The sequence below is a fragment of the Callithrix jacchus genome, chromosome 20 (assembly GCF_049354715.1).
Source record: "Callithrix jacchus isolate 240 chromosome 20, calJac240_pri, whole genome shotgun sequence".
Taxonomy (NCBI): Eukaryota; Metazoa; Chordata; class Mammalia; order Primates; family Cebidae; genus Callithrix; species Callithrix jacchus.
The window spans coordinates 25,276,930-25,303,500 of NC_133521.1; the positions used below are offsets into that span (position 1 = coordinate 25,276,930).

At 45.7% G+C, this 26,571-nt stretch overlaps 1 protein-coding gene and 1 non-coding gene across 3 annotated transcripts in view; one reads left to right on the plus strand and one right to left on the minus strand.

The window, feature by feature from the left end:
• The window catches only part of RANBP10 (RAN binding protein 10), a 90,539-nt gene that overhangs the window by 35,513 nt on the left and 28,455 nt on the right, over nucleotides 1-26,571 (minus strand). For both annotated transcript variants that reach the window (XM_008986073.5, XM_002761076.7), the window contains exon 3: nucleotides 18,123-18,175. In XM_008986073.5, the coding sequence (XP_008984321.1) occupies nucleotides 18,123-18,175 (53 nt within the window). The remainder of the gene's footprint in view (nucleotides 1-18,122; nucleotides 18,176-26,571) is intronic.
• On the plus strand, nucleotides 2,549-2,652 carry LOC118149843 (U6 spliceosomal RNA). Its single transcript, XR_004737553.1, has one exon. It is a non-coding gene; the product is annotated as a U6 spliceosomal RNA (small nuclear RNA).

The following is a 26,571-nucleotide window of genomic DNA, read 5'->3' on the forward strand; positions in this document are numbered from 1 at the left end:
TACATGAAACAAGCTTCCCAGCGTGGACCACAGTGTCCTATAGCACTTACATCATTAGCCACCGCTTGAACCATCAGCTAACTACCTCTGGGGCCCAACTGCCAAACCACCCTCTGTTCTGGACTGCCCTGGAGAACCTGTTGCCGCTCAGAGCTACAAGGCCCTGGACCCCTTCACTCCCATCTAGGCCATCTGTCAAGAGTCTCTCGGAATGAGAAACAACAGAATGAGAAAGGCAGAGGGGGACAAGGCAGCACCAGGCACACAAACCCAACCTATTTTCCCATGGCCCTGGTCCTGAACAGCTGCTCCAGCTAATTCAGAGACCCTCCTGGGTCGTGAGCACTTTTCCAGGCAGGGCTGCCTGAAGGCACCTTATAGGCTTGAACTACAGGGTGACAATCGGTTTCTTCCCCCTACCAGCCTCAGTCAGGCACAGAGCACCTAATCATGCCAGGGGAGCAGAGGCCTGTTCCCAGGAAGAGGGACACCCAGAAGCCCAGTGGGCCCTGATGGCTCAAATCACCCAGCTGGGGAAAAGCATGGTTGCCCCACAGCAAACCCCTGCGAAGTACTGTAGATCCTCCAGAAGGTGAAAGATGCTCCAGAGACAGGTGGGGGTTAATGGCGGACACTGCAGGGAGTGTCAGCTGTAACATGGGTCCCAAGCTATATGGAGCAGGAAAGAAGCGGTGTCTATTTGGCAGGTATGGACAAACAGCATTTCCAGACTACTAGAAATCCACCTACATGCCAATAATTTCTAAGACAGCCAGTGCATAAAGCCACTTGCTACTGGTATTTGCTCCAAGCAGAGACATCTTTCACTGATGTGTTGCACTCTTAGGAGGAAAGGGAGGAATGATATCAAACACTTTGTTATTTCTTTTCATTGCTTGCCACTCAGGCAGGGACTAGCCTCTGCCCTCATGAACCTGGCACAGACCCCTGGTGTTCTGCCCTGATCTCTGCTATCTGCAGTTCCTCTTCCATGACACATGCAGATGTGAAATATCAACTGTTCACAGAATGTGTCCTACCCAGCAGAAGCAGCTTCCTGTTGGGCCTATGCCTCTAACAGCCCACTCAGAGCAAGCCTGGTAAGGCAAGCTCTAGGGGAGGGAAAGATGCTCACTTGCTCAGGACCATCTCGTGGAAGAAAAGCAGACAGCCCCTATCCCTCCTCCCCCAGAGGCCAGGGCCTGGTTTCTGGGCACCACCTGTTTCAGGAGATATGTCCCCTACTCCCAGTCCCTGCTGTAGTTCTTGCAGCTATTCCTTTTCTAACAGTCACGGTCAAGGAAAGTATGCTTCAATGGGCCTGATGCTGCTTTAGGCATTGTAGTAACTAAGGTAATGCATGCCACACTGAGCTAATAGCTGCCTGTGCTACAGAAATGGCAAGGAGGAAATTATCAACTACCCAGCTCTGATGCAGCTGGGCCTCCTATCAACACAGCCTGAGTCTCCCTACCTCTGTCTGTGGCACAAGACACTGAAGCAAGATTTGTCTTTCTCCCACTCCCTTAAAGTACCCAAGCCTGAGAGACACGCAGACCCCACTCTCCATCGACAACCCTGACTTTGTCTTCCTGTTTCCCCAATCCAGTATCCTAGCCTCTGCCCTTCCCTGCCAGCTCACCAATGTCAGGGCGGGGCTGCAGGTAGGCTCACCTGCCCTGCTTCCGAGTCATTTAGCCAAGGGTTCTGACATTCTTATTTTGGGGCCACACCTGTTCCTTGGTTTCACACTTAAGGAGGCCAAAAAACACCTTGCGAAAGATAAACATCAAAACTTCCACATCTTTCAACAGAAACCTCTGACTATGCAAGCTGAGACATGCCCATAGGCTCCCAGGAAAGTCTGAGCACCACAGCCTCACTGGAGAGGCACTTTCTGTTATCATCTGCCCAAGTTCCAAGCAAGACTCCAGGGTGCCTGCCCTCTGCCTTTGACAGCCCTATAGGCAAAGATGTCCTTGCTGAGCCAGTGCAACCCACAAGAAAACACTCAAAACATCAACATCCTGACTTTGATTGCTGTGCCATCTTTTTCCATAATTCAACTCCAGCTATCATACTAAACACATCTATTCAAACACAGAAAACCAAGCACTTGAGAAAAAAGGCAGTTTCACTGATACCTAACTCTAGTTTAATACACAAACATGTATTAATTCATTTATTTTTTTGAGACAGAGTCTCACTCTGTCACCCAGGCTGGAGTGCAGTGGCATGATCTTGGCTCACTGCAACCTCTGCCTCCTGGGTTCAAGTGATTCTCCTGCCTTAGCCTCTTGACTAGCTAGGACTACAGGCATGCACTGCCATATCCAGCTAATTTTTTATATTTTTGTTAGAGACAAGGTTTCACCACATTGGCCAGGCTGGTCTCGAACTCCTGATCTCAAGTAATCTGCCCACCTCAGTCTCCCAAAGTGGTGGAATTACAGGTGTGAGCCACCATGCCCGGCCATACATAAACATGTATACGAAAACTTTAAATATACAGGTACTTCCTTCATCAGGTAGAAAAAACACACACCTTGTGCTTGCTTCAGCAGCACATATGCTAAAACTGGAACGATACAGAGATTAGCATGGCCCCTGTGTAAGGATGACACACAAATTCGTGAAGCGTTCCATATTTTAAAAAGAAACATTTTCTAAATAATAAGAACAGCTAATATAGCTGGGCACAGTGGCTCACACCTATAATCCCAACACTTTGGGAGGCCAAAGGAGGAGGGCTGCTTGAGGCCAGGAGTTCAAGATCAGCCTGGGCAAAATAGCAAGACCCCACTCTAAAAAAAAAAAATTAGCTAGATGTGGTAGTCGCGCACCTGTAGTTCCAGCTACTCAGGAAGCTGAGGCAAGAAAATCACTTGAACCCAGGAGTCTGAGGTTACAGGGAGCTATGATCATGCTATTGCACTCCAGCCTGGGCAACAGAGAGAGACCCCAATCTCTAAAAAGTAAAGAAAGAATAGCTAATATTTAAGTAGCCCTTTTTTATGTCAGGCACTATCTAAGCATGTTATAGTAATTAACTCAATGCTCATAACTATACTATATATGAGTTAGATACTAGTATCACTTTCATTTACAAAGGGGGAAACTAAGGCAGAGCAGTAAAGTAACTCACTCCAGATAACACAGCTACCAGGATGCAAATACAGGCAGTATGGCTCCAGAATCCATGCTCTGCTCCACCAGCTGACCACAGCCCTTGATGTCTGTTTCCCCACATGACCAAATGTGAGTCAGGAGTTGATTCAATGACACTGAGTCTTGACATACAGAAAAGGGAGCAGTCACTACTCCTCCAGGTAGGAAGGTGGTAGCAGAGCCCCTACACATAATCAGTGCCATAATGGTTAGAGCAGTGGGGTGAGGCTGAGTTCCAAATGATGGCTTCAAGCTGTAGGAAGGCTGCAGGCTGATGGGGTCTGACACAACTTACTGAAGCCCAACACACTGAGGCAAAGCACAGCAAAATTCAGAAACAACTCATCCCAAAGCCCACGTGCACGATGCCAGGCGTTGTGCTTACTCTGGGGGAGTCCCAGGGAGCTCACAACCCAGTGAGGACACTCTGTGTAAATGTGAAAGAGACATACCAGGCAGGATGGCAAGTGTCATCAGAGATATGGTCAGGGCTGAAGGGATCAGACATGGTTGATGGGGGTCAAAAACAAAGGGCACTCCCAGGGCAAGAAGAACATCTGCCAAGGGGCAGAGCAGGGAATGTCAGCAGCCTGTTTGGCGTCCCACTCAGCCATGCTGGTGTGTGGCATGTGCAGGGGGCAGAGGTGTAGGAAGAAGATGAGCCTAAGCAGGAGACTAACCACTAGGCAAAGGAGTCAGAGGCCCAGAGCAGGCAAGGGGCACAGTGCACACAGAGAGGAAAGCAGAGGCCTGCGGCACAGATCACAGAAACAGCCCATAGAGAGGCAATGGCAATATGGGCGGAGACAGGGAGCCAGATTAAAGAGATGTCTGTGAAGCAGTAGAACCACGGCTGAGGGAGAGGGAGGACATGGGATTACTCTGAGGAGTCCCACCTGGGGGCCAGGGTAGACAGTGGCTGTCAGCAGAGATAGGGAACACGTGAGGATCAGGTTTTTGCAGAAAAATAACCCCAGTCTGGGGCAAGCAGGTTCACCTCTGCTGGACCTGGAGCAAAGAACTCAGGTTTCTGGAGGGGGGATCTGCTCCAGGGCAGGGTGCAATCAGTGGAGTGGCTTGAATACTCCTGCCAGGGCACTAGCTGCCAGGCCCCTGCTTTTTCAGGGCCTGGCAAAACACAGCCACCATTTATAGGCCTCACATGTCTTCTGGGTCCCTCAAGGAAGGTGAGTACTGTTCCCACCAGACCCACAACCACTTCACTAAGGTACATGATTTTTTTTTTTTTTTTGAGACAAGAGTCCTGCTCTGTCACCAGGCTGGAGGGCAGCGGGAGACAGGGTTTTACCATGTTAACCATGCTAGTCTCAAACTCCTGGCCTCAAATAATCTCCACCTTGGCCTACCAAAGTGCTGGGATTACAGGCGTGAGCCACTGTGCCTGACCAGGTACTAGAAATTTTAATCAGGAACTAGACCCAAAGGACCAGAGGAAAGAGGAGGAGTCCAAGGTACATGAGGAAATCAGGGAGATGGAGATCATCCTCTATACTCAAGAAACACTTCAGAGGGAAAGAGGCAGAGGCTTTCTCAGGCCAGTCTCACCAGTTCTTGTTAGTTTCAAACAATCAGATCAGGCTCCAGAAGAAAAGGGGCTTAGTTCCACACTTGGGCCTCACCTCCAGATCCCAAGCCTCTCTTCTGAAGGCTCATAAAAGGCAGGATTAAGAGCCAAAGACCAAGTACTTCTTTTTTTTTTTTTTTTTTTTTTTGGGAGGGGGGAGGAAGGCAGGAAGGAAGGGAAGAAGGACGGTAGGGAGGAAGGAAGGGATGAAGGAAGGAAGGAAGAGAGGAAGCGGGGAGGGAGGGAGGGAAGGGAAGAAAGGAAATCAAGCAATGAAAGAGACATTGCCGACCTGGATCTAGAGGTTTACAAGTTGATTTCTTTTTTTTTGAGAGAAGGAAAGAAAAAAAAAAAAAATAAGTAAAGGAGAGGAAGAAAGAGGAAGAGAAAGAGGGAGAGTAAATGGAAATATTGCTTTATTTTGAAAAAAATTGGGTATTAATAATGGCCAATCAATGTTTTATTTAAACTTATGAGTAGGTGTAATGTGGTATTGACAAGAATGTATATTTTGTGTATTTGAAGTGGAGAGCTCTATAAATATTTATTAAGTTTACTTGTTCTGGATCTGAGTTCGAGTCCTTGATATCCTTATTAATTTTCTGTCTCATTGAATCTAAGTCTCCTATCTGGGTGTTAGGATCGTTAGCTCTTGTTGTTGCATTGATCCTTTTACCACTATATCTTTGTTGCTTTAAAATTTATTTTATCCGATACAAGAATTGCAACTCCTGCTTTTTATTTATTTATTATTTATTTTTGCTCTCCATTTGGTTGGTAAATCTTTCTCCATCCCTTTGTTTTGAGTCTTTGTGTATCCTTGCATGTGAAACAGGTCTGGATGTAACATGCCATTGGGTTTTGGCTGTGTCTTTTGATTGGGAATTTAGTCAATTTAAATTTAGGGTTACTGCCATTTGATGTTGACTGGCTGTTTTATCCATTTGTTGGTGTAAATTCTTCTTTATGTTGGTGCTCTTTACTTTTTGGTGTATTTTTAGAAAGGCTAATACTGGTTGTTTCTTTCTATGTGTAATGCTTCTTTCAGAAGCTCTTGTAAAGCAGGCCTGGTGGTAATAAAATCTCTGAGTTCTTGCTTGTTCATAAAAGATTTTATTTTTCCTTCAGTTGTGAAGCTTAGTTTGGCTGGATATGAAATTCTGGGCTGAAGGTTCTGTTCTTTGAGGATGTTGAATATTAGCCCCCACTCTCTTCTGGCCTGTAGAGTTTCTGCTGAGAGATCTGCTGTAAGTCTGATAGGCTTGCCTTTGTGGGTTATCCGACCTTTCTCTCTGGCTGCCCTTAGTATCCTCTCCTTCGTTTCAACCCTGGTGAATCTAACGATTATGTGCCTTGGGGTTGCTCTTCTTGAGGAATATCTTTGTGGTGTTCTCTGTATTACCTGGGGTTGAATGTTGACCTGCTTTGCTAGTTTAGGAAAATTTTCCTGAATAATATCCTGAAGGGTATTTTCCAGCTTGGATTCATTCTCTCCGTCACATTCAGGTACACCTATCAAACGTAAATTTGGTCTTTTCACATAGTCCCACATTTCTTGGAGACTTTGCTCATTCCTTTTTATCCTTTTTTCTCTAATCTTTTCTTCACGTTTTATTTCATTAAGTTGGACTTTGACCTCTGATATCCCTTCTTCTGCTTGGACAATTCGACTGTTTAAACCTGTGCATACTTCTCGGAGTTCCTGTATTGTATTCTTCAGTTCCATTAATTCACTCATACTCCTCTCTAAGTTGTCTATTCTCAATAGGATTTCATCAAACCTTTTTTCAAAGTTCCTAGTTTCTTTACGTTGGGCTACAACATGTTCTTTTAACTCACCGAAGTTTGTTATTATCCATTCCTTGAAGAGTGATTCTGTCATCAGGAGGCGCTCCTTCTCCATCAAGCCTTGTTCCATTGTCGATGTGGAACTGTGATCATCTTTAGAGGGAGAGGCGTTCTGACTTTGAGTATTCTCAGCTTTTTTACGCTGGTTTCTTCCCGTCATTGTAAATTTATCCTCCTGCCGTCTTTGAAATTACCAACTTTCAGATTAGGTCTCTTGAGTGGACGTCCAGGTTGTTAGTTCCCAGGGCCAGAGCAGCGGCGTTAAAACTGACGGTGCTTTTCTGCCCAGGATTCTCCTGTCGGGCTTCCTTCTTGTGTCCGTAGTAGGCAACTCTGCCTTCCCGGGGCTCCAAACCTCGGTCAGAAGGGGAACCGGTCCCGTTTACTCTGCTCCGAGAGCTGCCCTGCCGAGGTGCCGGCGGAAACGCTGCGCCGACCACGAGTGTCGCGCTGGCGACCCGTGTGTTTCCACCACTGGGGGATCTTCTGCTCCGTGAGCGACCAGACTTTGTCTGAAAGTGTGGCGTCCTCTAGTTCTCCGCGCCTTCCCTGAGAGCTGCAATCCCGGGATGTTAGCGATCGGCCATCTTGGATCGTTCTGCCAGACCAAGTACTTCTTAGACAGCAGCAGCTAGGCAGGCCAAGAGTAGACTTTGTAAGTTAACCTCTTTTCTTGGGCTGACTCAGATAAGGGCCGCATAACTCACGTTTTGCCCACTTACTTCTAACAACACTGAGACTTGGCATCTAAAATGGCCATTGTACTGAGAAGCCAGAACAGAGAAAAAAAATAATAAATAAAATGGCCATTGCCAGGCCATTTTATTAATAAAAGCATTCTTGAAACAAATTATCAGGAACACCCTAGAGGCACACTACCCTACTCTGAAGACACTGAGTCCAGCTAAATCACCTTCTATAGGGCCTGTCAATCCTGTCACAGTGAGCTATGATCATGCCACTGTACTCCAGCCTGGGGAACAGAGTGAGATCCTGTTATAAATAAATTGGGGTCCAAAGTGGCTCCCGCCGGAGGTCATGGCGCTCGCGAAGGCGAGGTCATCAGTTCAAGGCTAACCTGAGCAACCTCATAAGCTCAAACTGATTGGCAAAAAATAAATAAATAATAAGTAAAGCAACAGAAAAATAAACAACCATATGCCATTTCTGGTTCAGAAGACTAAATTTTCAGTAAGATTGAGGTTTCCCATACTAATCCGTATATTTTATGTAACACAATATCAATCTGAAATGCCAGTAGAACATTTTGGAAAATTTAATGAAAGTCTGATTAATAGGGCCATTAAAGAAACAAACATGTTGCTAATGAAATCCAAAAATGGTCTAGTCCAATAAAATGTAAGGGCTATTAAACTTGAATATCTTAACTATGTTAAAACATTAACACCCTTCATAAATAGTACCAGAGGCAAAAACAAGCACTTTGCACAAAGATGTCTGTAAGTATCAGTCAAAACAGCAAACAGGTGGGTGTAGTGGCTCATGCCTATAAACCCAACATTTTGGGAAGCTGAAGCAGCAGTTCAAGACCAGCCTGGGGAACACAGTGAAATCCCACCTTTACAAAAAAAGTGTTTTTTAATTAGCCAAGTGTAGTGGTACACACTTAAAGTCCCGCCTACTTGGGAGGCTGAGGAAAGGGAATTGCTTGAGCCCAGGAGGTTGAGGTTGCAGTGAGCTGTGATTGTGCTCCTCCACTATAGCCTCAGTGACACAGTAAGGACCCTTTCTCAAAAAAAAAAAAAAAAAAAAAAAAAAGGGAAACTCCTCCAGACAAATATCCAATTAGGAAGGAGGTTTGTTCAAACATGGTGCAAATATACAAAATGGCTCTACATGGACTGCTTACACAGGCAGGAAGAGTGTATGCCAACTACACATGCACATACCTCGTGAATGCTCACAAAGACCCTCAGGGCAAATGGGGATAAATGTAAAACTGACCTGCAGACAACTGAAGTCCCGAGTGATGGCAAGCAAGCCTGAGCATACATCAACCCTCAAATACCTCATCTAAAGTTAACAGCAGGCTGAGCACAGTGGCTCACGACTGTTATCCCAACACTTTGGGAGGCAAGGGTGGGCAGATTGCTTGAGTCCAGGAGTTTGAAACCAGCCTGGAGAATATAGTGAGACCTCACATCAATCAAAAATTTTAAAAGAGGCCAGGCACAGTGGCTCATACCTGTAATCCCAGAACTTTAAGAGGCTGAGACAGGTGGATCACTTAAGGCCAGGAGTTCAAGACCAGCCAGGCCAAACATGGTAAAATCTCATCTCTACTAAAAATATAAAACAGCCAGGCATGGTAGCAGGCACCTATAATCCCAGCTACCTGGGAGGCTGAAGCAGGAGAATCGCTTGAACCCAGGGGGTGGAGGTTGCAGTGAGCCAAGACTGTGCCATTGCACTCCAGCCTGGGAGACAGAGCAAGACTCCATCTTAAAAAAAAATTAATTAATTAAAAAATAAATTAGTTGGCCAGGCACAGTGGCTCACGCTTGTAATCCCAGCACTTTGGGAGGCTGAGGTGGATGTATCACCTGAGGTCAGGAGTTTGAGACCAGCCGGCCAACATGGTGAAACCCTGTCTAATAAAAATACAAAAATTAGCCAGACGTGGTGGCAGGTACCTGTAATCCCAACTACTCAGGAGGCTGAGGCAGGATAATTGCTTGAGCCTGGGAGGTGGAGGTTGCAGTCAGCCGAGACTGTTCCACTGTACTCCAGTCTGGGCAACAGAGCAAGACTCCGTATCAAAAAAAAAAAAAAAAAAAAATTAGCCAGGTGCAGTGGTTCACCCCTATAATCCCAGCACTCTGGGAGGCCAAGGTGGGTGGATCATCTGAGGTTGGGAGTTTGAGACCAACCTGACCAACATAGAGAAACCTCGTCTCTACTAAAAATAAAAAATCAGCCAGGTGTGCTGGTGCATGCCTGCAATTCCAGCTACTTAGGAGGCTGAGGCAGGAGAATTGCTTGAACCTGGGAGGTAGAGGTTGCAGTGAGCTGAGATGGCACCATTGCACTACAACCTGGGCAACAAGAGTGAAACTCCATCTCAAATAAATACATATATAAATAAGTCAGGCATGGTGGCACATGCCTGTAGTCCCAACTACTTAGGAGGAGAAGGTGGAAGGAGCACTTGAGCCTAGAAGGCTAACGCTGTTGTGACTGTGCCACTGCGCTAGCCTGGGAGACAAAGTAAGACCTTGTCTTAAATAAACAAGTACATACATACACACATACATACCAAAGTCTTACAGTCTGGGCCCAGCCTAAGCCACCACCACTACTGCACTCCCACCAACCACACATCTGAATCATCCAATTGACCTTCATCTCAACCAAGGGCACCTTGGAAATCAGCAGCAGCTGGCAGAAAGGCTTTGGCTGCTATCATCTTCCATCCTACCTCCTCACCAAAAGAATATGCCAGGAGCTTCAGGTCTGTTTATGAATGAAAATGTTTTCAGTTTTGCAGAATGTATGCTCATCACCAGAAATAAAAAAGTGATCCCAGAAAGTGGAAAGCACAAAAGGGATTCTGATCTTCAAAAGCCAGTACTGCAATGAGTAACGGCAAGCTGATATGGTTTGGATGTCTGTCCCCTCCAAATCTCCTGTTGAAATGTGATTCCCAATGTTGCAATGGGGCCTGGTGGGTGGGAGGTGTTTGGGTCACTGTGGCATCCCTCATGAATGGCTTGGGGCCCTCCCAGTGGTAATGAATTCATGTGCCATCTGGTTGTTTGAAAAGGAGCCTGGTACCCTACCACCTTGCTCCCTCTAGCCATGTGATATATCAGCTCCCTTTCCATTCCACCATGATTAAGCTTCCAGAGGCCCTCACCAGAAGCAGATGCTGGAACTAGGCATGTACACCCCAGAATCATGAGCCAAATAAAACTTTCTTCTTTATAAATTATCCAGCCTCAGGTATTCCCTCTACTCCATTCTCACATCTGTCCTGTGCTACATTTGTCCGTACATTCCACTAGCCCTGTATTCTGGAAAAGCCAGGGGCCTCCATCCTTCCCATAGAGAAGTGCTATCTAGATGCAACCTGATTCTTCCTTTCCACCTTAAGGATAATCAGGGAGATGATCAGATATTGCAGGAAGGAAAACCCTGAGGAACTGGCAGGCAGAGTGAAACAAAGACAAGTGCAATATCCACTGAACACTTAGGCCCCTTTCTCTTGCCAAAGAGAAGTGCGTCCATGAGGAAAATAGATTTTTCTACAACTTTATATTAGCAATGTCAAAGTACATGACTAGTAGCTGGCCTTGAACCAGCCCAGAGGGGTTAAAAGTTTCATATTGTAAAAAAGGGAAACACACTAGGCTGGTTCCACATGGCCCCATCTCAAAGAGACTCAGAACAGCCCAGCAGACTCTGAATACCTCTCACCTCATCTACTCCACTCCATGGATCTTAATCTCAATGGGTGACACAAAAACAGTTTTTACTAGGCAGGCATGGTGGTATACACCTGTAGTCCCAGCTACTTGGGAGGCTGAGGCAGGAAGATCACTTGAACCTAGGAAGTCAGGGCTGCAGCGAGCTGTGACTGCTCCACTATACTCCAAGCTGGGTGACAGTGAGACCCTGTTTCCAAAAAAAAAAAAAAAAAAAGTCCAGGCACGGTAACTGACACCTGTAATCCCAGTATTTTGGGAGGCCTAGATGAGAGAATCGTGAGTTAGAGACCAGCCTGGGTAATACAGGAAGACCTTGTCCCTACAAAATTTTTTTTTTAATTAACCAGGCATGGTGATATGCACCTGTAGTACAGGCTACTCAGGAGACTGAGGTGGGAGGATCACTTAAGCCTGGGAGGTCAAAGTTGCCGTGAACCATATCACATCATTGAACCCCAGCCTGGGCAACAGAGCAAGACCTTGCCTCAAAAAAAAAAAAAAGAAAAGAAAAAGGTTTTTACTAAAGAAAAAAGAACATACTACCAGGCATGATGGCTCATATTTGTAATCCCAGCACTCTGGGAGGCTGACATGAGCAGATTGCTTGAGCTCAGGAGTTTAAGACCAGCCTGAGAAACATGACAAAACCCTGTCTCTATAAAAAAAATACAAAAACAGCCAGGCACAGTGGCTCACGCCTGTAATCTCAGCACATTGGGAGGCTGAGGTGGGCAGATTGCCTGAGCTCAGGAGTTCAAGACCAGCCTCGGCTGGTGAAACCCCATCTCTACTAAACATGAAACCCTGCAAGGTGGAGGCTGTAGTGAGCCATGTTCGCACCACTACACTCTAGCCTGGGTGACAAAGTGTCTTTAAAAATATATATATAAAACAAAGAATAAGTCCAACACATGGCATAACAGGCCTCATCCTAAGACCACCTAAAAGACAAACATGAGGGTTTCCTGATACAGGGACATTTGCTATTGTTTATTTTGTTTTAATTTCATTTATATTTTAAAAACAGGTAACATATTCACAAGAAAGAAAATTCAAAAGGCTTGAAAGTGAAAATTTCAAAATTTTTCTTTCTCAGTCCTGTCTACGGCCACCCATCCTTCCCAAGGGACAGTCACTATTACAAATTTTTCTGTAGCTTTTGAAAGATGGTCTATACATGTGCAAGTAAATACAGATATGTTTCTCTCCTTTCTTTTTTTTGCACATTTTGTAGCACATTATATACTTCTATGCTCTGTATTTTTCATTTCCCAGCATATCCTACCTACAGATGATTCCAAATTGGTACCTAAAGAGTCCCTGGCCAGGAGCAGTGGCTCAGGCCTATAATCGGCACTTTGGGAGGCCAAGATGGATGGATTGCTTGAGCTCAGAAGTTCCAGACCAGCCTAAGCAACCTGGCGAAACCCCGTCTCTATTAAAAATACCAAAAACTAGTTTGGCATTGTGGCATGTACCAATAGTCTCAGTTACTCAGCAGGCTGAGGTGGGAGGATCACTTGAGCCCAGCAGGTTGAGACTGCAGTGAGCAGTGTTTGCACCACTACACTCCAGCCTGGGAAACGCAAAGAGATCCTGCCTCAAAAAAAAAAAAAAAAGAGAGTCCCCTACCAGGCACGATGGCTCATGTCTATAGTCCTAATACTTTGGGAAACTGAGGCAGACAGATTGCTTGAACCTAGGAGTTTGGGACCAGCTGGGGCAACATAGTGAGACCCCGTCTCCAAAAAACATGAAAAATTAGACTCCTACCAACCCAATCACCCCTATCCCAACCCTTCTCTAAAAAAATTTAAAAAAATAATAATTTTTAAAAAATGAAAAATTAGCTGAGAATGGTGGCTTGCACATGTAGTCCCAGCTACAGGGGAGAATAAAGTGGGAGGATCACTTGAGCATGGGAGGTCAAGGCTGCAGTGAGCCATGATCATGCCACTGCACTCCAGTCTGGGCAGCAGAATGAGACATTGTCTCCAAAAACAACAAAAAAGCTCATAAAAGTCTCTTTTCTCCACTACCAACTCAATGCTAAAGTTAAAAGAACACACCTGAGAACGATCCAAGATGGCCGATCGAGAACAGCTCGGGATTGCAGCTCTCAGTCAAAGCGCAGAGAACTAGAGGACGCCACACTTTCAAATTCTGGTCTTTCACGGAGCAGAAGATCCCCAGTGGAAGAACCACACGGGTCGCCAGCGCGACTCTTGTGGCCAGCGCAGCGGTTTCGCTGGCACCTCGGCGCGGCAGCTCTCGGAGCAGAGTAAATAGGGCTGGCTCCCCTTCTGACCGAGGCTTGGAGGACCTACACGGGCTGCCAGCGCGACTGTGGCCGGCGCAGCGGCTTCGCTGGCACCTAGGCGCGGCAGCTCTCAGAGCAGAGTAAACAGGGCCGACTCCCCTTCTGACCAAGGTTTGGAGGACCCACACGTGTCCCCAGCATGACTCCTGAGACTGGCGCAGCGGCTGTGATGGCACCTCAGCTCGGCAGCTCTCGGCGCAGAGTAAAGGAGACTGATTCCCCTTCTGACCGAGGTTTGGAGCCCGGGGAAGGCAGAGTCGCCCATTACGGACACAAGAAGGAAGCCAGACAGGAGAATCCTGGGCAGAAAAGCACCATCAGTCTTAACGCCGCTGTTCTGGCCCTGGGAACTAACAACCTGGACGTCCAATCAAGAGACCTAATCTGAAAGTTGGTAATTTCAAAGACGACAGGAGGATGAATTTACAATGATGGGAAGAAACCAGCGTAAAAAGGCTGAGAATATTCAAAATCAGAACGCCTCTCCCTCTAAAGATGATCACAGTTCCACATCAACAATGGAACAAGGCTTGATGGAGAATGAGCTCATCCCAATGACAGAATCACTCTTCAAGGAATGGATAATAAGAAACTTCTGTGAGTTAAAAGAACATGTTGTAGCCCAACGTAAAGAAACTAGGAACTTTGAAAAAAGGTTTGACGAAATCCTATTGAGAATAGACAACTTAGAGAGGAATATAAGTGAATTAATGGAACTGAAGAATACAATACAGGAACTCTGAGAAGTATGCACAGGTTTAAGCACTCGAATTGTTCAAGCAGAAGAAAGGATAACAGAGGTCAAAGTCCAACTTAATGAAAGAAAACAAGAAGACAAGATTAGAGATAAAAGGATAAAAAGGAATGAGCAAAGTCTCCAAGAAATGTGGGACTATGTGAAAAGATCAAATTTACGTTTGATAGGTGTACCTGAATGCGACCGAGAGAATGAATCCAAGCTGGAAAATACCCTTCAGGATATTATTCAGGAAAATTTTCCTGAACTAGCAAAGCAGGTCAATATTCAACCCCAGGTAATACAGAGAACACCACAAAGATATTCCTCAAGAAGAGCAACCCCAAGGAACATAATCGTTAGATTCACCAGGGTTGAAACAAAGGAGAAAATACTAAGGGCAGCTAGAGAGAAAGGTCAGGTTACCCACAAAGGCAAACCTATCAGACTTACAGCAGATCTCTCAGCAGAAACTCTACAAGCCAGAAGAGAGTGGGGGCCAATATTCAACATCCTCAAAGAACAGAACCTTCAGCCCAGAATTTCATATCCAGCCAAACTAAGCTTCACAGCTGAAGGAAAAATAAAATCTTTTATGAACAAGCAAGTACTCAGAGATTTTATTACCACCAGGCCTGCTTTACAAGAGCTTCTGAAAGAGGCATTACACACAGAAAGAAACAACCAGTATTAGCCTTACCAAAAATATACCAAAAAGTAAAGAGCACCAACATAAAGAAGAATTTTCATCAATGAATGGATCAAACAGCCAGTTAACATCAAATGGCAGTAACCCTAATTTTAAATCGGCTAAATCCCCCAATCAAAAGACACAGCCAAAACCCAACGGCATGTTACATCCAGACCTGTTTCACATGCAAGGATACACAAAGACTCAAAACAAAGGAATGGAGAAAGATTTACCAACCAAATGGAGAGCAAAAATAAATAAATAAATAAACAAAAAGCAGGAGTTGCAATTCTCGTAGCAGATAAAATAGATTTTAAAGTAACAAAGACATAGTGGTAAAAGGATCAATACAACAACAAGAGCTAATGATCCTAACACCCAGATACATAGAGACTTAGACTCAATGAGACAGAAAATTAATAAGGATATCAAGGACTCGAACTCAGATCTGGAACAAGTAAACTTAATAAATATTTATAGAGCTCTCCACTTCAAATACATAAAATATACATTCTTGTCAATACCACATCATACCTACTCATAGGTTTAAATGAAACATTGATTGGCCATGATTAATACCCATTTTTTTTCAGAATAAAGCAATATTTCCGTTCACCCTCCCTCTCTCTCTTCCTCTTTCTTTCTCTCCTTTACTCATTTTCTTTTCTTTCCTTCTCTCAAAAAAAGAAATCAACTTGTAAACTTCTAGATCCAGGTCAGCAATGTCTCTCTCATTGCTTGAATTCCTTCCTTCCCTTCCCTCCCTCCCTCCCTCTCTCCCTCCCCCTACTTCCTCCCTTCCTTCCTTCATCCCTTCCTTCCTCCCTCCCTTCCTCCCTCCCTTCCTCCTTCCCTCCCTAAAAAAATTAAATAAATAAATAAAGAACACACCTACAGCAAACAAACAAAATTAAGAATCAGTGTGCATTTGACAGGAAATTATTCTTTCTGTTCATTAAGAGGTAGAGCTACAGATACTACAGATACATCTACTTAGCCAAGGCCAGACGCTCATATAAAAAAGAACACAGCCACACAGTATGCAAAGAAAACTGCCACATACATTCTGATTAATAATGAAAGACCAGTTTTCACTCGGATCAATTGAAGGGGGGAAAAAAGTAAGATTCCTGACAATTAGTTGGATCCTAAGCATCCTAGATTGAAAGTATCTAAAATCAGTCTACTAGAAAAAAGTCAGTGATTCACATTAAACGTTGATTAGAAAAGATGTAAGGTCTAAGTGTTACTCCCTTCTTGGAGAAAGCCAGTTGCCTTCTCTGTGTCATAGGCACAAAGAGTAGGAGTCTAGGAAAAAAAACACCAGGACTTTTCCTGTTCCATGACGGTGTCAGGGAAGCCTGGACCATGTCACTTCTGCCACTCAAGGGACCAATGGGCTTAAGACCATTTTCTAGAACCCATCAGTTCATGGCAGAGGCTCTGTCTTCCCACTTGTAGCCAGTCCATGTCTAGGTATGAGCTGCTGGGCAGAAAATAACTGAAAGAATGCTGGGATGGGCCGGGCACGGTGGCTCATGCCTGTAATCCCAGCACTTTGGGAGGCTGAGGCGGGTGGATCACGAGGTCAAGAGATCGAGACCATCCTGGTCAACATGTGAAACCTCATCTCTACTAAAAATACAAAAAATTAGCTGGGCATGGTGGCGCACGCCTGTAATCCCAGCTACCCAGGAGGCAGAGGCAGGAGAATTGCCTGAACCCGGGAGGCAGAGGTTGCGGTGAGCCGAGATCGCGCCATTGCACTCCAGCCTGGGTAACAAGAGCGAAACTCTGTCTTAAAAAAAAAAAAAAAAAAAAAGAATGCTGGGATGGCAGAAGAGGGCTATCTGTAGGGCTCAAGCCATTCCACTAATGGGAGACTGATATATCAACCCAAGTCTCATGCATATCATCCTATTTATTAAGAAGTTACTTCAGCCTAGGCATGGTGGCTCATGCCTGTAATCCTAGCATGTTGGGAGGCTGAGGTGGGCAGATCATTTGAGCTCAGGTGTTCGAGACCAGCCTGGCAACATGGCAAAACCCTATCTTTACAAAAAAATATAAAAATTAGCCAGGTGTGGTAGCATGTGCCTATAATCCCAACCACTTGGAGGGCTGAGGTGGGAGGAGCGCTTGAACACAGAAGGTTGAGGCTGCAGTGAGCCAAGATCGTGCCATTACACTCCAGCCTGGGTGAAAAAGTGAGACCCTGTCTCAAAAGAAAAATAATAAAATGATAAAAATAAGGCTGGGTACAGTGGCTCACACCCATCATCCCAACACTTTGGGAGGCCAAGGTGGGCTGATGGCTACCACCCAGGAGTTTATGATCAGCCTGGGCAACATGGCAGAACTCTGTCTCTACAAAACAGACAAAAAATTAGCTGGGCATGGTGGTGAGCTCCTGTGGTCCCAGCTACTAGGAAGGCTGAGGCAGAAGGATCACTTGAGTCCAGATGGTTGAGGCTGCAATAAGCTGTAATTGAGCTCCAGCCTGGGTGATAGAGTGATACCCTGTCTCAAAAAAAAAAAAAAAACTATATATCCTATATAAATAAAAATAAGAAATTGCTTCAATCATGTTCCACATGGGAGGTCACTTAAAAACTTTGATCTCTTTTTTTTTTTTTTTTTTTTTTTTTTGAGATGGATTCTTACTCTGTTGTAAGGCTGGAGTGCAATGGCGCAATCTCAGCTCACTGCAACCTCTACCTCCCAGGTTCAAGCAATTCTCCTGGCTCAGCCTCCCAAGTAGTTGGGACTACAGGTATGTGCCACCACACCCGGCTAATTTTTTATTTTTAGTAGAGATGGGGGTTTCGCCATTATTAGCCAGGCAGGTCTCAAACTCCTGACCTCAGGTGATCGACCTGCCTCAGCCTCCCAAAGTGCCAGGATTACAGGCATGAGCCACTGTGCCTGGCCAAAAACTCTGATCTTTAACACAATGAAGTAACCAAGGAGCCAGGGTTGGCAGCAGCCTTCCTCCCAGTACAGCCTGAGTCTGCTTAGCAAGGCCAATGGGAGAAAGGGCTGCTGAGGCGTATCCCCACCTGGAGTAAGCTCAGGTCAGTTGACTTTGACTGCAAACAGTTCAAACTCCATTAAGTACAATCACTTGCCAATTAATTTTTGGAATAGAAATGAACACCATCTTGGCCCAAAGGCTACCTACCTTTCAGGATCCTCTACCCAATGGCATGGCTTGAGGCAGGCAGCCAGCAAACAAAGTCCTCCCCAGCCTCTCAACTACCACCATGACTCTCAACACCAATTGGATCAGGAGAGCAGAACAAATGTTCTATTAAACAGTGACTCACCAGGAAGTCTGTTCATGTTGACGCCTTGAGCCGAGAGTCCTATTCCCATGTACCTTCAAAAAAACACACACACACAAATTGGTTAGCAAATGATCACACATCTTCCTTCTCAAATATTTCTTGATAAGAGGCAGAAAAATGAGAAAAGCAATGAATGTAGAGACTCTTATAACATACTAATGGTTCTCGGAGAAACCTGACATTTTGATTTGCTAATGGAAAGCGTTTTAATGCCTTACCCAGCTAGAGAAACAGAAGGTTGTGTGTGTGTGTGTGTGTGTGTGTGTGTGTGTGTGTGTGTGTCACTATGAACCACTGGCTTCAGTTTCAGAGGAAAGTGTCATGAATTCACGGCTTCTAGTCCCTTGGTGTTCTGGCTGTAGCTAAGGCACAGAATCTATTCCTAAGGTGTGCCTAAAGTAGCTCAATCCTAGGTAGTGTTTGATAGAGCAATGCACAGATGTCCCACAGGGACAACCCAGTGTGGGACAACCCAGTCTGCACCAAAGACGAGGACATGAAAAAAGTACAGCCATGTTGGATCTATATAGGATCATCGATCAAGACTGCTCACACAGAGCTTGTTCTCTAGGTCTCAAAATTCATTACCTTCCCCGCATACATTCACACTGGTCTCCCAAACCACACAAAGCTAGAAGCGGTGATGTGTGACGCCCCCCGAGACCCCTTCACTCCTCCCACTCCAGGTGCTTAAAGCAACTAAGCTGTCCACAGCAAGGTGGGCCCCAGGTTGCAGCAACTGTCAAAGATGTCTTAGTGGCACTTATCAGAAAGCAAGACAGAAGCAGAAATGAACATTTTTTTTAGTCTAAATATATGTAATGTACAAAGAAACAGGTATTTCCCCATAAACACAGAAATAAGAGAAACAAGTCATCACTTTCTAAGAGTAAAATAGTAGAAAGCACACATGATGCCTGATATCAACCACATATAAACATCAATAGGTAGCTGAGGTGCTCAGAATACTCAAGCCACCAACCAAGAAGGCTGAGATATAACCTTATACTTGCATAACAATGTGAATGCACTTAAGACCACTGAACTTAAAAATTATTAAAGTAACTTTTATGTTACATATATTCTACCACAATAAAAAATTTAAAAAATAATTTTTGTTTTTGAGTCAGTCTCACTCTGTCGCTCAGGCTGGAGTGTAGTGACACAATCCCAGCTCACTGGAACCTCCGCCTCTCGATTCAAGTGATTATCCCCGCTCAGCCTCCCAAGTAACTGAGACTACAGGAGTGCACCACCACACCCAGCTAATTTTTATATTTTTGGTAGAGATGGGGTTTCACCATGTTGGCCAGACTGTTCTTGAACTCCTGAGCAATAAGCAATCTCCCTGCCTCAGCCTCCCAAAGTGCTGGGATTATGGGCATGAGCCATCACACCTGGCCTAAAAAAAAAAAAAAAAAAAGACATTTTTCCTTCTTTTTTTTTTGTTTTTTATTTTTTTTATCTTGAGTGTAACTGATTTGTTCTTGAAAGACTTTTTTTTAAGACAGGGTCTCACTCTGTATCCTAGGCTGGAGTGCAGTGATACAATCACGGTTTACTGCAGCCTTCATCTCCTGGGCTCAGGCGATCCTTCCACCTCCACCTCCTGAGTAGCTGGGACTACAGGCCCACACCACACATGCCCAGCTAATTTTTTGTAGAGAAGAGGTTTCACCATGTTGCCTAGAATGGTCTTAAACTCCTGGGCTCAAGCAATACACCAGCTTCAGCCTCCCAAAGTGATAGGATTACAGGCATGAGCCACTGTGCCGGCCAAATTGATTTTTTTTAAAGGAATTACATGGAGTTGCCTTAATTTGCCCATTTCCAAGTGGCTGTACATTCACATTCTGATTGTCCCCAACTATAATTCTACAAGGAGTCTCTCCACATACATTTCCCCATTTTGGACTATTTCTTTCCTCCCTGGCATGTTCCATGCAACAATGCACCTGTTTCCTAACACTCCTGGGGTCCCCATACCCAGGGACATGATGTGGTGTTGAAGTCTGTACCCTCCAAATCAGGAGATGATTGAACCATGGGGGCAGATCCCTCATGAATGGCTTGTTGCTGTCCTTGAGGTAATGAGGGAGTTCTTGCTCTAAGTCAATGTGAGATCTGATGATGATGATGATGATTTTGAGACAGGATCTTGGTCTGTCACCCAGGCTGAAGTGCAGTGGCATGATCTCGGCTCACTGAAATCTTGATCTCCTCGGCTCATGCAATCCTCCTACATCAGCCTCCTGAGTAGTTAAGACTACTGGTACATGTTGTCTCACCTGGCTAATTTTTGTAGAGATAGAGTATCACCATGTTGTCCAGGCTGGTCTCCAAATCCTGAGCTCAAGTGATCTTCCTGTCTTGGCCTCCGAAATTGCTGGGATTACAAGCATGAGCCATCACATCTGGCCTATTTTTTAAAATTTTTAATAGAAATGAGGTCTCACTATTTCCCTAGGTTGGTCTTTAACTCCTAAACTCAAATAATCCTCCTGCCTCAGCCTCCCAAAGTGCTGGGATTACAGGCATGAACCACCATGCCTGGTCTAAGATCTGGTTAAGGGTGTGCAGGTCGGTTGTGGTGGCTCACACCTCTAATCCAGCACTTTGGGAGGCTGAGGCATGCAGATCACATGAGGTCAGGAGTTCGAGACCAGCCTGACCAACATGGAGAAACCCCATCTCTACTAAAAATACAAAATTAGCCAGGTGTGGTGGCACATGTCTGTAATCTCAGCTACTTGGGAGGCTGAGGGAGTAGAATTACTTGAACCCAGGAGGCGGAGGTTGCTGTGAGCCAAGATCGTGTCACTGCACTCTAGCCTGGGCAACAAGAGCAAAACACCATCTCTAAAAAAAAAAAAAAAAAAAAAAAAAAGAGTGCAGCAACTTCCCCCCGCTCTGGCTCCCACTCTTGCCATGTGACATGCTGGCTCCCTGCTGTCTTCCACCATGATTATAAGTCTCCTGAAGGAACATACTTCATGTAAAACCTGCAGAACCATGAGCCAATCAAACTTCTTTTCTTTATAAGTTACCCAGCCTCAGGCATTTCTTTTCTTTTCTTTTTTTGAGACGAGGTTTCACTCTTGTTGCTGGGGATGGAGTGCAATGGCGCAATCTCGGCTCACTGCAACCTCTATCTCCCGGGTTTAAGCGATTCTCCTGCCTCAGCCTCCAGAGTAGCTGGGATTACAGGAATGTGCCACCACACCCGACTAATTTTGTATTTTTGGTAGAGACAGGGTTTCACCATGTTGGCCAGGCTGTTCTCGAACTCCTGACCTTAGGTGATCCACCACCTTGGAGTCCCAAAGTGCTGGGATTACAGGCGTGAGCCACTGTGCCCAGCCTAGACCGGCAGCTTCTAACAGCCTACTATCAGATATAGGAGCAAAGGATGACTTGAAATTGGAACTTATATTTAAAAGGGAAGGAGTGACCAGCCTGGCCAACATGGGGAAACCCCATCTCTACTAAAAAATACAAAATTAGCTGGGTGTGGTGGCATGTTCCTGTAATCCCAGCTACACAGGAGGCTGAGGCACAAGAATCGCTTTAAACCAGGAGGTGGAGGTTGTAGCGAGCCAAGATCATGCCATTGTACTCCAGCCTGGGCAACCAGAGTAAGACTCCATCTCAAAAAAAAAAAAGAGGGAAGGAGAGCATAAAAGTTTGAAAAATTGCACTCTGTCCTTGTGGTAGAGAAAGAATCCAAGCAGGCTGTGGAGCACCCAAATGCTAGAGAAAGCAGCAAGACTGAAAGGGAGCCAAATGCTAATATCCAAGACAATGGGGAAAAGGCCTCAAAGGCATTTCAGAGATCTTCTAGGCAGCTCCCTAACAGGTTCAGAGGCCTATAAGAAGAAAATGGTTTTGGTGACCAGGCCCAGGGCCTTGCTGCCCTGTACAGCCTTGGGACACTGCTCCCACGTCCCAGCTGCTCCAGAAGTCGTGGCTCAAAGGGCCGCAGGTACAGCTTGGGCCACCAATCCAGAAGGAATAAGCTGTAAGCCTTGGTAGCTTCCACATGACATTAAGTCTGCAGGTATACAGAATGCAACAGTGAAGGAGGCTTGGCAGTTCTCACCTAGATTCCAGAAGATATATAAGGAAGGCTGGGTGCTCAGGCAGAAGCCTGCAACAGAGAAACTCTACTAGGGTAGTGCCGAAGGGAAATGTGAAGTTGGAGGCCCACACAGAGTCTCCACCATGGCACTGCCTAGCAGAGCTGTAGGAAGGGAGCTACTGCCCTCCAGACTAGAGAATGGTAGCGCCGCCAGCAGCTTGCAACCTCAGCATGAAAAGCTGCAAGCACTCAACTCCAACCCACGAGAGTAGCCATGGGGCCTGCACCCTGCAAAGCCACAGTGGTGAAGCTGTCCAAGACCTTGGGGACCCACCCTTTGAACCAGGGTGCCTTGGATGCAGGACATGGAGCCAAGGATTATGCTGGACTTTTCATACCTACCCTGGACTTGCATGGGGTCTACTGTCCCTTTCTTTTGCCTGTTTCCTTTTGAAATGGAAATGTATATCCAATGCATGTACCACCATTGAATCTTGGAAGTAAAGAACTTGTTTTTGGCCGGATGCAGTGGCTCATGTCTATAATCCCAGCAATTTGGGAAGCCGAGGTGGGCGGGTCAGGAAGTCAGGAGTTCGAGACCAGCCTGGCCAACATGGTGAAACCCTGTCTCTACTAAAAATACAAAAATTAGCCAAGCATAGTGGTATGTACCTGTAATCCCAGCTACTTAGGAGGCTGAGGCAGGAGAATTGCTTGAACCTGGTAGGCGTAGGTTGCAGTGAGCCAAGATCGTGCCACTTCACTCCAGCCTGGCATACAGAGCAAGACTCTGTCTCAAAAAACAAACAAAAAAATTTGTTTTTGATTTCATAGGCTCATAAGTGGAAGGAACTCATCTCCAGATGAGACTCTGGACTTGGGACTTTTATTTTATTTTTTTTGAGATGGAGTTTCGCTGTTGTTACCCATATTGGAGTGCAATGGCACCATCTCAGCTCACCGCAACCTCTGCCTTCTGGGTTCAAGCAATTCTCCTGCCTCAGCCTCCCGAGTAGCTGGGACTACAGGCGCGTACCACCATGCCCAGCTAATTTTTGTATTTTTAGTAGAAACGGGGTTTCACCTCGTTGACCAGGATGGTCTCGATCTCTTGACCTCGTGATCCGCCCACCTTGGCCTCCCAAAGTGCTGGGATTATAGGCGTGAGCCACCGCGCCTGGCCTGGGACTTTTAAGTTAATGGTGGAATGAGTTAAGACTCTGGGGCACTATTGGGAAGGGATGATCGTATTTTGCAATGTGAGAAGGACATGAAATTTGGGGGGCCAGGACAGAGTGATATGGTTTTGATGTTTGACCTCTCTAAATCTCATGTAGACATGTAATCCCCAATGTTGGAGGTGGGGCCTAGTGGCAGGTATTAAGATCATGGGGATAGATCCTTCATGAATGTCTTGGTGCAGTCCTCACAGTAATAAATGAGTTCTCACTCTATGTTCATGTGAGATCTGGTTATTTATTTATTTATTTTTAAGATGGGGTTTCACCATGTTGGCCAGGGTGGTCTCGATCTCCTGACCTGGTGATCCACTGCCTCAGCCTCCCAAAGTGTTGGTATTACAGGCGTGAGCCACTGAGCCTGGCCAATCTGGTTGTTTAAAAGAGCATGGCACCTCCCTCCAACTTGTTCCCGTCCTTGCCATGTGACATGCTGGCTCCCAGTCACCATCCACTATGACTGTAAGCTTCCCAAGGCCTTTGCCAGCACCACGCTTCCTATAAAGCCTGTAGGACTGTGAGCCAATTAAACCTCTTTTCTTTATAAATTACCCTGTCTAGGTATTTTGTTCTAGTAATGCAAAAAAGGCCTAATACTCTGCTCCTGCCAGCCCCTTATTGGCAGTAAATGCCCTTTTGCCTTTCTCTGGCTTGCTGCACCACTCTAATTGGGGAAGCAGCCTCTACTATCCAAATAAGAGATTGGGCAGGAACTGAAGCCTCTGATCTACTCACCTTCCTCTGAAACCAGCTATCTCGATCATGCTGGGTGGGAACCAGGAAAAGACACAACCCAACATATGGCCCTGATAACTTGGCCCACATGGCTTAGGGAAAAAGGGAGCCAAAGGAAAAGAGCAAAGCAAAAGAAAGAAATAGCACTTCAAAGAGAAAGTTTCATGGCTCAAAGGGAAATTGTCTTCGGCTCTGTTTTAAGCAGCATTTGAGACAGAGTTGGATCCTTAAAGACGTGAACTAAAATATAGCGAGAAGTTGGACAGGACTGTTTAGTCCTTCCCAGAAACACACAAAGTGCCTGCCACCTCCTGCCAGAGGGGCTAGCTTCAAGGACCATCAGGAGCAGAAGCTGTCTTAGCCTGCTGGTGGAATTCCCATTAGATTAAAGCTTGCACATTTTTTCAGAAAAACTGCAGCCCAAATAATTAGCTTCCTGACTTTACGTGGCAGAGGCTGCCAAAAGCCAGTCTCCATTCCCTCAGTGCCTCAGCTGACCAAGCAACAAACGACCCCAGCTGCCCTGCAGTCAGCAGTCAACAGCCACTCACCACATGCCCTGTTCAGAGGGGCCAGGGCCTATGCCCAACACGACATGCCTTCCCATCCTTGGCACACAGGCTTCCTGACACTAGGTAAGGATTTACGTTTGGAGCACATGTGCAAATGGGAGAGGTCAAAGGTCACTCAAGAAGAGTTATGCTTGTCACTGCAACAGGGCTCTGGCTCTACACCATTCTATGGAGATGGGGAACCACTAAAGCACCTGTGCTTAAAACACAAATTACTTAGGTTTTCCCACAGGAGAAGCCTCTCCTTTCTCCAGCAGCTAGCCCTAAACACCTTCCTACAGACTCTGCTCCACAGGTAAGATGGTGTTCATTAGTGGATGGCCCAGGAGCCTCTGTACAAACTCCTGCCTCAACTTGAGAATCTGAGTGGACTGTCTAAGGGGAGAGCAGCCAGAAGCTGACACCCACATTTGGGCACCATTCCACCTTCAAGTGTCAATGACACAGAGAGCAGCCCCACAGGAGTGCAGGTTGCATACACAAATGAGGTCACAGCTGAGTCAGGGTTCAATGAGAATAGGCCCCCACTCTTCAAATACTGCATGACATTAAGTCTTTCCAAAAGCATGCTGTTTCAAAGCTACCAAAAGATGCACGCTTCTATCTTTCAGAAAGTCTTCATAAACTTGAAGACTACCATTCAACCAATCTGAGAGAAACAAAGCAGACCCTGTAAATATACTAAAAAGAACCGAATTGTACTCTTTAAATGGGTGAATTGTATAGCATAATAAATTACAAGTTAATAACACTCAAGAAAGTAGGAATAAAAGGAAACTACCTCAACAAAACAAAGGTCATATATGAAAAACCCCGCTAGGTGCAGTGGCTTATACCTGTGATCCCAGCACTGTGATTGCTATGTAACCAGAGTAACTGATGCCAGATTCCCTGGGTTCCCAAACCAGGAGTCAAACCCGGGCCACCTGGGTGAAAACCTAGAGTCCTAACCGCTAGGCCACCACAGAAGCGGGATTCCCAGCACTTTGGCTTGGGAGGCCAAGGCAGGTGGATCACTTGAAGTCAGGAGTTTGAGATGAGCAAGGCCAACATGGTGAAACATGTCTCTACTAAAAATACAAAAATTAGCCAGGTGTGGTGGCAGACACCTGCAATCCCAGCTACTTAGGAGGCTGAAGCAGGAGCATCACTTGAACCCGGGAGGTGGAGTATGCAAGTGAGCCAGATCGCGCCACTGCACTCCAGCCTGGGCGACAAAACAAGACTATCTCAAAAAGAAAAAAGAAAAGAAAAGAAAAACCCACAGCTAACATCATACTCAATGGTGAAACACTGAAAGCCTTTCGTCTAAGATGCCTGCTTTCACCACTTCTATTCAAGACAGGACTAAAAGTTCTAGATGAAACAATTAGACAAGAAAAAGGAATGAAAGGCGGCTAGGTGTGGTGGCTCACACCTGTAATCCCAGCATTTTGGGAGGCAAAGGTGGGCAGATCATGAGGTCACGAGTTCGAGACCAGCCTGACCAACATGGTGAAACCCCGTCTCTACTAAAAATACAAAAATTAGCTGGGTGTGGTGGTAGGTGCCTGTAATCCCAGCTACTGGGGAGGCTAAGGAAGGGGAATTGCTTGAACCAGGGAGGTGGAGGTTGCAGTGAGCAAGATTGCACCACTGCACTTCAGCCTGGGCAACAGAGTGAGACAAAAAAGGAATGAAAGGCATCCAAACTGGAAAAGAAAACTATCTCTGTTCACAGATGACATGTTCCCATATGTAGAAAACCCTGCCAGGTGTGGTGGTTCATGCCTGTAATCCTAGAACTTTGGGAGGCCAAAGAGGGA